The sequence below is a fragment of the Corvus moneduloides genome, chromosome 22 (assembly GCF_009650955.1).
Source record: "Corvus moneduloides isolate bCorMon1 chromosome 22, bCorMon1.pri, whole genome shotgun sequence".
In the NCBI taxonomy this organism is placed as follows: Eukaryota; Metazoa; Chordata; class Aves; order Passeriformes; family Corvidae; genus Corvus; species Corvus moneduloides.
The window spans coordinates 427,365-441,097 of NC_045497.1; the positions used below are offsets into that span (position 1 = coordinate 427,365).

The following is a 13,733-nucleotide window of genomic DNA, read 5'->3' on the forward strand; positions in this document are numbered from 1 at the left end:
TCTTTCTCTGTCCTATTTGCTTCAAGTGAAAACTTGGAGATCTAACAGAAACTTCTGTAAGACATTTCTTCAGTCTGGTACAAGGAAAGAGAGGAGCTAAAAGCTTCCACAGGTCTACCCCAGCAATCCAGAAGGTTCAACCAGAAAGTGAGAGACAGCATCACACACAGCACAGCTAAATCACCACATCTAAAGGCATCATTACACTCTCCCCTCTCTAGCAGGGGCTTGGGAAACGAGCTTTCTCCTTTCTCACAGGCAGCGACTGACTGCAGGAAGGTCCCTTTGGAAAGAAGACCTATGCCCCTATTCAGGAACTCAGCACACCTTTCCACACTGGTAACAGAAACAGAAGGTATTAATTCTTCATCACCTCTATATAATTTCCCTCCCAAATCCCCTTGCTACTTTTTATCCCATTTTGAGTCCAAATGATGTGGTACTAAAAGCAAGAAAGTGCTTCATGTATATTATTTTTTTAAAATAAGTTACATCTCTGAAGAATTTCTGTACTAATTCCCAACTCGGAAAAATAGAAGATGAAACTAAAGACAAAGGATAAACAGCAGGGTGGGGGTAGAAGAAATAACAAAATACAAAGCAAAGCAAAAAGAAACATGAAACAGCCTAAGAGCAGAAATGTCAGAAACAAAGAGTTCAATTTCAAATAGAGCTCCCAAGAATCCCCTTTTTCTGATATCAATTACACAATTCCAAGCTAATACATAAAGGTACCATGACCAGCAGTCAAGTGAGAACACTGCTAGATACTGTTTGCATCTGAAGAACCATATTTAGGAAACTACTTCTAAATAAGTTGTTTCTATTAAAAATACAGAGAAACATAATCTAAAGGCCAAGTAATTGGTAGCTTTAAAAACACTGTGAAGCACTGTAAAGTACTAATCCTCCCTTGAGTTAGATTAGCCAAAGAGCACAGTTGTCCTCTAAGCCTTTACACATCTGCATTGAGTCCTTACGTTTTAAACTTTCATCATGATTTAGTTACAGCAGCAAGCAATTTTTTGCTTGCAAAACTTCTAGCAAATTCCAGATCTACTCTCAGGGTGGAAGAGGAGTAAAACCTGTCTGTTCACAGATGAGAAAACCACTGTATGTAGCCTCGGCATCAGCTCTGAACCATTTGCCAAACAAGATTTCTCCTCATGGAGAGAGAACACAAGTGTAAATGCTCCTCAGTGCAGAAATACTACCACCCTCTTCAGTAAAATCATGTTTGGACAAACACCAAGATGAAGTGAAGCACAGCTTTGAGGCAGTTATTTTAGTGGATCTTTTCTAGCCAGGAAGGTAAATATACACAGCTTTGCCTGTCCAAACCAGAACTTGCTACAGTAGTTAATAGAGGGAGACAAAAACCAGAAGTGTGCGAACTCCTTTCAGCACAGCCAACAGCACATGGAGGAAAAGGGAGCTTGGAACACACAAAGCATGGAACACAGGAGAGACAGGTTAAATGTGTAGTTAAAACTGATTCTTAAGTGGATCTTAGCATTAGTGAAAGGTGGTGAACTGGGAGCACTGAAGACTCTGTCTTCTCCTTTCCAGAGGCAGAGCACAGAAAACAGAGTGCAAAGTGCCCCAGACTGTGCAGCCAATGTGCCTGGCTGTGATCCCACTGGGACGGTGAAACAGGAATCCAGCCTGAGCAGCTACTGCACATCTGGCTCCTCTGCCAGCTGGTAAACCAAGGAGTGGAACCATATGGTTAAATTTCAGATGCAAATCCAGCCCCAGAACAGTGGCTGAATAGCAGTCACATGGCAGCCACTGCTATTTGATCAGCACAATTCAAGTAACCTCATCATTCAGACCCTTGGCTTGGTACTTCAAACAAGCAGCATTACAGAGTCAGAGACAGTGAGAAATTCCAAATTTAGTTCTTTGATACAGAACAAGGGAAGAAAATAGCAAGGACTACAAAAAGGGTCCATATTTGATGGCACATTAAGAGAATCAGAAAGACTGCACAAAGGAAATTCTCCTACTCTCACATGTGAAGGAAAGTTCACCTTCACAAGTCCCCCACTGAACTGTACCTGAATAACCCTCTGACACAAAGGAAGAGGAGGACTACTTCTGGAAGAGCTAAGAGGTGTGCTAACAGAATTCAGTAAAAGCTAAGAGGGAAGTGGCAGCAATACAAATGGGACATAAAGCATTCTATTTTCAAGAATCTTTATGTACAAAGGAAGCAAACAAAAAATACCTAGGCATATCCTTATCAAGAAAGAGTCTGTAAAAACATAGAAAGAGCTTCAGTTAGTGCAGCCAAAAGCAGAACAGAAAAGCAACAGCTAAGAGGAACAGAACAAGTGGACTTAAAAAACAAAACAAAGTGAAAAACCCCACAGAAAGCAGCAAACAAGTCTGCAGACAACAAGCAAACATAAGACATATCCTTTACCAGGGCCTCAATCGCATTCCACCACGCACTCATCCCACAACTTAAACCTTGGCATTTTGGGACGAGATGGCCAACAGCTTCATCACACTCATCCTTCACCCAAGCTGCCCACCTTATAGGAAACTACAGAGATATAGAGGAATTTATTGGAACAGAACAGAAAGCACAGAGCTTTCCAACAGCAAATCCAGTAGTATCAGACAGGAAACCAGCAACAGTCTCCCTATTTTCCAGTTGTATTTATCCATTAATTCAAACACACTGAAATATACACTTCTCAGCGGAAGATAATAACTGCCAATCCCTCTGTCCCTGCCTGCCTTTACAGACACCAGGTGGCAGAGAGGCATCCCATAGGCAGGAGCAGCACCTCAAATCTACCTTTAATGCCACAGGTGTTTCAAAGCCCAGGCCTCTAACAGAGAAGGAAGAATTCCAGTGCTTGGAAGGATCCCACCTCCAGCATTCAGCAGGTGCAGCAGAGATGGACTCAAACCTTCCTCCCCTCTGGAAACAGCCGTTCAGAGCCCCATTCCAGGGATACTCCTGCTTTGCACCAGCTGAACAGAGCCAGAGAGCAGTTAAGTGACTGCTGTCAGAGCAGGGAGAGGCTGTGCCCAGTGCCCTCCTCTGCCTCTGCCTCGTTGCACTTGGTTGCAGACACTGAAGCAGAACCATGTGGAGTCTGAGCTTTATAGTAATGAGGGACATACAGAGCCACAACCCCCTCAGCCAGGGGCCCTGCTCCTGCCAGACTGCAGGGACGTGGAGCTGGACTCAACTTGTCATACCTCTGCATAAATCCACAAATTATGAAGTTGAATTTACAAAGTGTGGCTCCAGCTTAAATTGTCACATGCTCACTTCAGGAATAATATGCACACATCTATAAATATATCTCCCAAAATTGTCCTTGTACTTCAGTGCTGTATTCTAGCACCAAACCTTGATGTCAGTTTAAAAGTGTGGTCAAACAAATTTCAGATTCCTGCTGGAGTGCTCACTTCCTTCACTTACCTGTTGGAGCTGTGAGAGGACTTCAGGTATTTTGCAGAGATAATATTCAAAGACAGAATGGCATCCACAGCAGCTTCATCTACCTCTGCTTTATTTCTTATACGCCCTGAAAAGGGGAGGAGGAGGAATCAATTAAAATTCAAACTGCAACACAAAAGGAATTTGTTTTCCCAAATATCATTTCAGACAACGTGATTAACAAGCAGCTCTAAGCGGAAGTTGCAAAATTTGAGTTTTTCCTCTGGATCTTTTTCAAAATCCTCCTCTCACAGGCAATGCTCATAAAAATGACAGAATCTGATACAAAGAGAAATTACCAGCAATAGTTTTTCTTCCTTACAGAGCAAGATGCAAAACCATTTACTCACCAACCACCAGCTCTCGCACATCTTTCCAGTGCAGCTCACTGCCCTTCTCATGGATAATGGTGACTGTGATTCTCCGCTGGATTCCCTGGTGGAGTTCAGAAACAAAACACTGGTGAAGTATTCACACATGGTCTATTTTGCACTTATACCACAAAAGTGAAGTAAATAATACCATTTAAACAAGCCTGTAACTGAACAAGCACCTCTTTGTTTCAGGGCCCTAAAATTCACTTCCAAGGGATGTTATATTCTCATATGCAAAAGAAATGAAATGCTTTCCCTTCCTCACTCCACAAAGGCGGAGTAGGAAAACTATAACTTTAAACCTATATACCCTATTTAACTAGGATCATCTTTATAATCTAGCTAAAGACAGATTATTATTAAGGACTATAAGAGGCATTTAAGATGCACTGAGATATGGCCACTTCATAGATTATGTGTCATAACCACAAGCAGTGAGAGAGAGCAAATGGAAGTTGAGTCTACACAATCTTTCTGTATCCTTAGAGATGCTGGAGAACACTGAAGGCACAAATTCCTGCTTTTTAAAAGGCTTTCATCTTTTGTGAGTGGGATGCCCACTGATAAGCAACAGGAACAGCAATATCTTGGTAGCCAAGCAATCTCCTCGTAGCCCAAAGCTAACAGACCAAGCACAGACTGAGAGATTCTGACCCTAGTGCTGTCACTGCACAGCTGTGTGGGAAAGGAGATGCAAACCCCAGTCAGCAGCATCCCCTCCCTCCCTGCAGAGATAACACCTGCTGTTCCACAGCTTTCTTCAGTACCTGGTGAAGCAGAAAGGTCCCCTGGCAGGGCAGGCCCCCGGTGTGATCCACAATAGCAGGGATGTACCTGTGTGAGACAGTGAATCAACAGGCAGGAAAGATGTGCCAGCACAGCAGCTTCTGCTGCCAGCAGGTTCCTCTCCTTGTAGCAGCTGAAGACATAAGAGTGTGTCCTTCTACCTACTCTCCCAACAGGCTCCTTCTGACACTACGGGATCAGTGAAACATGGAAGTGTCATACACTGTACTTGCAGTACTAATGGAAAACTCTGCGGAACTCACTTCTCAATATAACCCCTAAAAACCTGTCAGGGGAAAACCTTCTTTGTAGCAGAGATGAACACAAACCAGGGTCTGCTATGTGACTTCTGGAGCATAAAGTCTCCAGTGTCCCAAAGAATCCAAACTCATGGCCTACACAAGGGAAGTTTTCCCGGTGCCTGCTCAGCCTCTGTGCCTGGAATTTCACAGTGGAAAGACCCCTCCAAGTGTGAAAGAATGCCATTCATCACTTTGGTCCTTTCCAATGGGGACAACTATTGCCAGCAGATTTGACACCCCATCACTACAAACCAGCCAGCCCCCACACATGACGACTGCTAAACATCAACCTGGTCTGAACAGAGCACAGGGAAAAAACCCCCAAAAATCGCATAAACCGCTGTTCTTGAAACACATATTAATACAGGACTTACTCTCCTGTTGGCTCCAGTTCACTGATCTCAAACCACACAAGGAGGTCGTATTTGCTCACACTGTGGCCCAAACTGGGCTTGCTCACAGTATTCAGCTTTGTAGCTGGCACTTAAAGAAAGAAAAAAAAGAAAGAAGAAAAAAAGAGTGGTTTACAAAGACTGAACAAGTAAAGCTTCCTCAGGGCTCACAGGAACATGCCATTTCAGAGATCCTACATATTCTGTGTACGTAGGCAGACCACAGCTTTTACCATGAAAATGATGTTGCTTACAGCAATCATTATTTCTGTAAGAGTTGTTTTTTAAATCTAGGTTACTAGAATTAAAAAAAAAAAAAAATTGAAAGTTAAATAATGAAACAAAAGTGCATCCAAAGAGTCTGGAAAAATACACAGTCCCTCTAGATCAACAGAGAAGAAGTTTCCTCAAATGTGCATCAGTTGCTTTATGGCTTAACAGTTTGTGATTTAGAATTGCTGAGGTCTGTTCACCTGCAGCATTACTCACCCATAAAGTACATTTCACCTTCCCCACAGAAGAGGAAAAGAACTAAAAACTTCGGTCTTCACTTCTTCATTTTACAAACTGCCAGACTCCTGCACCACTTGGTTAAGATACTGTGTATTTAAAAAGGCAGAACAAGACTTATTCCAGAGCCTTAATCCTGTCAAAGTATGTTTCTGGGCTCCTTATCTCTTGGTATTAGTGATTATTACCAGCCAGATCCTCTCTGATTCCTTTCACACAAATGTAGTTAAGAAAAAAAAAAAGAGACTGCTTAAATTCTAGAAATAACCTGATACTCCCTCACACATCATACGTTTTCGTTATCATTACATGCCTTCTCTCATCTCTTCACTCATTACATTTTTGTAAATGGGAACATTTTAAAAGCTTAGTTCTGTATACTCTGACTGGGACTTTTGTAACTCTGCAACTGATTTTCCATTTTTTTTCTCCTTCTACATACTAACCCCACTGCTTTTATTAAGCCAAATAATTATTCCCCCTTCACCTCTCAAGCCCCAGTCTTCCTTGCTCAGGTGTTCTTTAGGTTCTCCCACCTTCACACCTCTGTGTATCCTTCAGCTTCCACCATGACTTAATTTCCCATGCACTGGAAGGACATAACAGCCCCCAGTTAAAACGGGTCCTTACAAGTGTGCCTAAATGTTCTCTTTTGAGTTCTGTTTCTTTTCTAGGTAAAATAGCAGCTGCCTCAGAGTGACAGATTTTACAGCAATCAGTTATTCACAGCACAGCTCCATCCTGTGAGGTAGCAAGCTTGAGGCTTTACCTTCCCATACATTACTCAGGGTAGTAACTCTCTTACCCCCAGTCACCTCATGCAGTTGCACATGAACTCACTACAGCCAGAGGAACATCAAACACACAAGTAACTCAAGTTTACTGCTAAGCAGAGAGACTCAAAAGCACCAGAAGAGAAAAACAACAGAAAGACACATTTAACTAAACATGAAAGTTTGGTTCTAGTCGTTTTCACAGACTTGCTCTGGTACAATTAATAACAAGCATGACTTTTTTTTGAGTTAAATAAAACAGAATACAAATGGAAGTGAGGAATAGCACTGTTAGTGGCAGAAAAGGAAGATGAGTGAAAAGGAAACCTGTATAGAACACAGCAGAATGTTTCCTCTATACCTGCCTGTGTTTTCATATGCATTTCTCCTCCCAGTATCCCAAAACTAAGCAGAACACAGGAAAAATCAGAGGTTCTGGAAGTTTCAGGGAACAGATGCAGTGACACACAAAAACCTCTGACTCCCAGCACACTGGAATCTACAGACTGTCTCTGTGGTTCTCTCTAAAAGAGCCCTAAATTTAAGCACAGCATCATCCTTCCATGACCACAAGCATGGCAGCTTCTACTCCTAAGAATACTACATGATGAAGGAAAAAGGAATTTTGAAGCACATTTTGGAACTACTTCTACATCTATCACAGACCAGGCGTGGCTACTAACCATCTCTTTTAGGAGCCCTCTCACTCTGACAACTGGGAACAGGCAGAAAGAGAAAAGGTGGCAGCTGGTCAGCTCCATCCTGGAAAGCAGCCACAGCAGAGGAGGCAAGCACGTTGGCATGCTCGGAGAGCGTGTTCAGCACATGCACGTTTACATAGCCAGACATAAGGTACCTAATCAACTCAATCTTCCTTTCATGGTCTGCAGGGGGAATGGAACACACACAAAAAAAGGATGGTAGAAACATGCAGGTGAGATGGAGAAGATGGAGGAAATTAAAGGTGAAATGGAAAAAAAAAAATCACAAAAGAGTTCAGCATGCATTATTCCAATTAAGCAAAGAAAACCAAGGATCATTGCAACAAGACTAACTCACTAAAAGAGAACGTGAGAGAGCAAAAAGATAAAGCAATTAATGAATAAGCAAATTTCCAGTCAAGTGCTCAGTAAGTACAGGAAGAGCCATAGCCAGATCTCATGGAGTATGGTCAACACCTCAGGAATGGCATTCTACCCTCTAATGAACCAAGCAGCACTTCCTGCAGAGGAGGTTGAGAAGAAATAAAAATAAAGCACATAAAGAGGGCAGAGAGCCAGCAAAGATAGATTCAGTGCCCCTTGTACCACTCACTCCATTTACATTTCTTGGTGTCCTGGATACCTCAGGAATATGCTACAACCTCCATTTTTAGTAGCAGACCTGTGATGTACAGAGTTAGAGAGCTGTTCTCACCTGGCTTTGACAGTGGCATAGGGGGAGGAAAGAATCTTCGAGAAGGCTGTGGAGGGCTACAGAGAAATGAAGAGTTATCAGTACAGAGGCAGTTAAACGTAAGAAATATACACAAGTGCACACACGTGCACCTTTGTATACACACCTATTTTTGTCTCTAAAAGTATCTTCACAATTCTATGAAGACAGGTAAATATCACCTGTCAGGAAAACAAGGGGGCTCAGCACACTTCTCAGACTAACCTACGCTCTTTTGCTATTCTAACTTAATCCTAGGAGCACTGTTGAGGTTTTCCCAGAGCTCACAGATCACTGCTGGAGTTTCCAGTATTCCCAGTGCAGTGCTCCAATCACCAAGGTGTTTGCAGGGTGGACTGGCAGAACAGCCTCCCATGTTTGAGACAGCAGAACAATTCCATCAGTCACTACACTGGGTAAACACGCCTCGGCCAGCACTTTTACCTCCATCAGGAATTCTGCTTGTGAGGGTGGGGTGTACAAGTTCAGGAGTACAAAAAACTGCATAACCTGAGCATGATCCCCAAGTGCCTTTATGCCAGGCTAGTGACCAATACCTGTTGAGATCCTGTCCTTGCAGGTGGAGAGGATGCTGCTGATAATGTCCAAAGACTTCAAAGACAATAGGCTTTGTTTTGATGTACTCCACAAATGATTCTGTCACTTCCACAGCAATCTATTTCAAAAGTGAGGAAAGAAAATGAGACATTCAAAAAAGGAAATCTCTTTTAGGAGTCTGTATTTTTCATATCACTTAGTGTCAGTCACAATAAAAGCAACTGCATTCCCTTTTGGTTTAGGCATTAGTTCTACTCTCTGATAAAAGAGAAAATTAAAGCCTCAGTATCAGGCATTTCAAGTAGAAGAAGAGGAGGCTGCATGTAACCAAAGGATTACACAGTTCATAAAAATAGATATATCCAGTTCATCTGAGATCATGAGCACTGCTATTCACACATATACTTTATTTCCTGAATTCTAGACTGTTTTCATTGAACATCCTGGAAAGGAAACACAGAATTCAATGGCAGGAAGTAGAGGTGAAAGAGAAGAGTTAAATTTGCCACAAAGAATCATTCTGTGTTTTGCTTTGTGGTGGGGATTGCATCGTTCACCTGATCACTCCTATTACTGTCTATTCTTAAGAATTCCCCTGGCCCTGAAGGACACACACAACTCCCAGTGCTGATACAGGCAGTTACTGCTCATGGAAAGCTTTACTTACATTCTGAACATGGTAAAACCCAAGGGGAGTCCCTCGGCCATTGTTTTTGAGAGGTTCTGTTGAGAAAGCTTCATCGTGTCGATGTAAAAAGCTTAAAAAAAAAAACAGAAATCAGCCACCACAGGATGGTTTAATGAAGACTGCTGTGCTCTGAATCCACCCCTCAAAAGAAATCCTAAAGCCCTAAAAGAAGTGTATTCTGCTGGAACTTTAGAAGCAGTTGAGTGACATCCTAAAGCCAGGAATACCATAGTCTTGTGGGACCGTAATTCCTGTACTTGTTTGATGTCTTTATTATTCCTTTTTATTCTCTTCCTTAAGGACCCAAGCCTAAGACCACCTTCACTTGAGAAGTACTGATTTCCTCAAGGGTCATGCAGCTTTCATTCTAACAGGCATATGTACAATCTAGCATTGAATTTTTCACATTTAAAGCTTAAAACCTTAAGATATCTATAAACTAGTAACTTATGAGTCCACTTTGATTCCTAATTCCTTTCTGCAAAACTTTGTTCCTTAACACCTGCTTAAGGGAAAGTGCGCACCAGGAACTCCAGTAAGTGATAAGGTGTTTTTCTCTGCTGTACAACACCTCCACCCATTCAAAAAGTTCTCAGAGTTCCACTGCCCACTATTCTTTGCTCTTTCTATCAAACCATTAATTACCTAATGCAAGTAAAAACAAATTCTTACTTGAACTGGCAGAAAATATCTGCATATTCGGGCAGAATGCCACTGGCCTGGAGCACTGTCACCCGGAAGGTAAACACATTGCCCAGCTTCAGGTGATCACCAATTTCCTCAGTGAATCCTTCCATAGTCATCTTTCCATCCAAAGTGGCTGACTTCAAGTCTTAGAGAGAAAAAATACATGCCACATGAAATAATTTTTTCCTTTTTTTTTCCTCCTCTCTTTTAAAATATTTCTTCAGGAGACAGTTTAGTCCCATCACACATTTTTTTTCCCTTTTAAACCCAAAAGATCCAAATACCTGGGAACAGTTTTTCAGCACAGTTCTTCAAATGATTAAGTCCAGGATCTCTCATACTCAACCCACTGCTAACACCTCTCCCCTAACTATCACATTCTTGAAGGACACTCAGAACTCCTTTCTATAACTGACTGAAAGTGCCCCAAATTTCCCAGAAGTTCTCCAAAACTACCACGTATTTCTTGCTTACCCAGCTCATTCATTCTGTTGATCTCCTCTGGAGGAGTGGTAACCTCTGAATTCTGTCCTTGCCCTTCCACAATTCTTAATTCCTCCAGTGACAGTCCAGACCGAGTCATCGCAACTGAAGAAAAATCACTCTGAAAAATTAAATGAAGTGGCTTGTAATAGACTCCTGCACTTTCTGGGTTTGCCATCCCCTTCTTTCCCTACAACACGTGTTCTTTATGTAGAAGCACAAGCTGCTACACTCAAAGATACCTAACTCAATTTTAGGAATTCTTACCTTATCAAAATACTCATTGTCAAATGAAATTTTAGCTGTTCCAGACTGTCGAATACCAGATCCATAATCTGGGGCTTCTTCATCAGCTAAAAAAAAACAGGGAAAAAAGAAGAGAGATAAATAAATGATGGAGAGGAGAAGGGAGGCCCCGCAGAGTTATCCAAATGGAAATTTTCATTATAATGGAAACCAAAATGGAAAGCAGAAGAGTCATCCAGTTACAAGTTGGAGTAAGTGCTGGGAAAGATCATGTCAGAAACCTATCCATCAGGAACTCAAGTGGGGGAAAACAAGTCAAGCTGTGAAGTTTCATTCTGAATATACTTAACCGTAGAGAATTTTGAATGCAAACCAACTTTAGGACTAATTTTCATTATTTATTTACTTCTGATGATTATACCGAGGTAAACTAACACCTAAAATTCTGTAGCCATGAACTCAGCAGTAACACTAACAAAGCTCCACCAGGACATGCTGGAAGTCTGAAAGGTGGATCTGTCCATACAATCTACTCATTTCACCTCCTCCTCTTCACAGAGAGCAACAGCAACACGGCCTGGTTAAATGCCAGGGGTTTTTTTCACAGTAAGTGCATGCTCACAGGAGAAATCCCAAGATTCAGAATGTGCTCCAAAGCTTTGCTTAGGGATCAAATAATGCCATGGCCCTTTTTCAAGAGATGTCCCCCATTAGCCATGGTGTATTCTGTTCATTTGGATGGATAAAAAAAGTATTTATTTGGAAATATTCAGTCAATGCTAAGGAGACCAAACCAAACTAGACTTTTGTAAACATTAAACCAGATTTTAATTCACTTGCTTTAATGCCTGCCAGAGTGAGTCTTACACATCTTCAGAGTCTGAGTTTCATTATATGTTCCCATGGAGAGTGAAGCTTCCAGGGTTACCCTACCTAAACAAGCAAGAACTGCTGGCAGCTGGCCACTGCTGGAAAGTGCAAATTATGGGAAGGATCTGTGCTCCCAACCAGCACGGATAAGGCATGGCACTACCAACAGCCCACCTCACACTGAGCAAGTCTAAAACATCAGCGACTGAGCAGTGAACTGCAGCTAACTCTGGCACACACACAATGCCAGTTCAGCACTGGATGAGGCCATTACCACCCCATATATCTACTCTTCCGAAAAGAATTCCTGGTGATTAAACACTGTGTTAAAGCAGCTTCTAAGTCTCCACATTTTTAGTGAGGCAATGAAGGGGGAAACTGCTGCTGATTTCTGTTTATACCATGCTGAAAACCATCAGTGCAGGAACTTCTTCACATGCTCTTGCCAGACCACTGAGGAGCACATTTCTAAGCATTATATAAAGGGATAGTTTGAGCACAGCTAAAACTTGCTACATTTAACTTTGATGCAGGTCACCACAATTATCCAACCATGTACCCTTCTCCATTATTTATACTGGGTGCCAGAAAGAAAAAGCTTTGCTTTAGTTCTAGTTCTCAGACTTACTGACAGTAGTTAAAACTGCCACTGTCCTAAAAAGCAGTGTTGCATTAGTTGTCAGGTATAAACTTCAGTGGTCAACATCACCATAATTTTAAAATCTTTTGATCAGTAGCATTATTTCAAGACTTATTCATGCTCGGCCCATATGGTGAAATAATGAATGACATCATTTCAATAGCAACAGAGAGCAAGTGTTCTTTGCAACATGAAAGTTATTCAGGTTTGGGTATCAGGAGAATGGCTTGATTGGTAAGCCTGGTTTCCGAAGGTCTCTCACCTGCTATGGCCTGCACAGCCACGCGCAGGAAGCCCCGCACTTCTCCCTTCTCGCTGACAACAGCCACCCTGTGGATCAAGGGCACTGGGTACAGCAGGTTGCTCAGGTACACGAATGCTCTGGTGACAGGGAGGAGAGAAACACAGCCAGCATTAGGAATCGTGTGCCAAACCCAACTGCAGTGTCTGCTCGGCTCCTGGGACAGTCAGATCTCAGACACTCCATCTCTCAGACCTGCAAGAGGTCCTGGATCCATCCTGCCCACACAGGGCTCTGGGCAAGCCAAGTGCAGCCACCAAATGCTCTCAGTCAGAGCTTACTGGGACCCAGGGCTTACATGAATGAGTCACAGACACAGGAAGGACACCGTTTAAGAGGATGGCTGTATGGAAGGGAACTGGAGATGCACTACAGTTGTGAATGGAGCTGTTAGCAAGCTGGTAGAATCTATTAGGGAACTACTGATTACAAACAATGAGGTAGTTGGAAGGGATAAATTAAAAAGGAATTGAGCTACTGTGCTCACACAGCCTCAAATTTTTACTGAACATATAAAACCACTCTTAAAAACAGATTGACTGAATGTTTTCTCTCTTCTATATTCCTTTGATAACACTGTGTGCAGAATAATCAAGAAGCCCACAATAAACCAAAAGTCATCACTTAGGTTTCTTGGAAGATTCACTGAATATACAGATAGTGGAAGACTGACAGTCTCCACAGGTAAATCTCTTTAGGAGTATTTTATTTATTTCTTCGAAAAAGCAAAACAAATAAGACATGACATCACTACTCTAAAGCAACCACTTAGAAATTACAGTTTACAAAAGGAAAAGCAGCATTTAGGCCCCGCACGGGATGATCCTGCCACACACTAACTTTTAAAGTTATATACAAGCAGGGTCTGTTTTGGAGCAGTAAGGTAACCAATTTAATTGTATAGATTTTAACTAAAAGTCAGAGTAAAGTTATTAAGTTATTTTATGTTTCTGCAGTGAATTGCAGTAGTTTTTAAAGCATCACACTTCAGTGGAATTAGCTTGAGCAAAACTTTAAATGTTGAAAAGCTCAAGAAGTCAGCTAAAGAACAGCTCTCAGCAAGGGGAAAATATGGAAGGTTTTATTTATTGAGTGAGCTGTTTCAGAAGAGTACTGAGATGCACAGAACTTTAACCAATAGTTTTACCAGTCATTAACTTTAAAGTTTCTAATGATTTAATTTTAATAAATTTATGCACATTAAATTAAACTAAACAATAGTAATT

General features: G+C 41.7%; 1 protein-coding gene across 22 annotated transcripts in view; it reads right to left on the bottom strand.

The window, feature by feature from the left end:
• The window catches only part of KIF1B (kinesin family member 1B), a 78,751-nt gene that overhangs the window by 8,251 nt on the left and 56,767 nt on the right, over positions 1 to 13,733 (bottom strand). For 9 of the 22 annotated variants that reach the window (XM_032131430.1, XM_032131424.1, XM_032131428.1 and 6 more), the window contains 13 exons: positions 12,469 to 12,587; positions 10,718 to 10,803; positions 10,442 to 10,571; positions 9,953 to 10,112; positions 9,260 to 9,350; positions 8,592 to 8,710; positions 8,017 to 8,072; positions 7,284 to 7,484; positions 5,300 to 5,408; positions 4,605 to 4,671; positions 3,814 to 3,898; positions 3,446 to 3,551; positions 2,231 to 2,257 (listed from right to left, as the gene is read on the bottom strand). In XM_032131430.1, coding sequence (XP_031987321.1) covers positions 2,231 to 2,257; positions 3,446 to 3,551; positions 3,814 to 3,898; positions 4,605 to 4,671; positions 5,300 to 5,408; positions 7,284 to 7,484; positions 8,017 to 8,072; positions 8,592 to 8,710; positions 9,260 to 9,350; positions 9,953 to 10,112; positions 10,442 to 10,571; positions 10,718 to 10,803; positions 12,469 to 12,587 — 1,356 coding nt within the window. The remainder of the gene's footprint in view (positions 1 to 2,230; positions 2,258 to 3,445; positions 3,552 to 3,813; positions 3,899 to 4,604; positions 4,672 to 5,299; positions 5,409 to 7,283; positions 7,485 to 8,016; positions 8,073 to 8,591; positions 8,711 to 9,259; positions 9,351 to 9,952; positions 10,113 to 10,441; positions 10,572 to 10,717; positions 10,804 to 12,468; positions 12,588 to 13,733) is intronic. The other 13 variants (XM_032131432.1, XM_032131440.1, XM_032131435.1 and 10 more) reach the window with 3 other exon arrangements.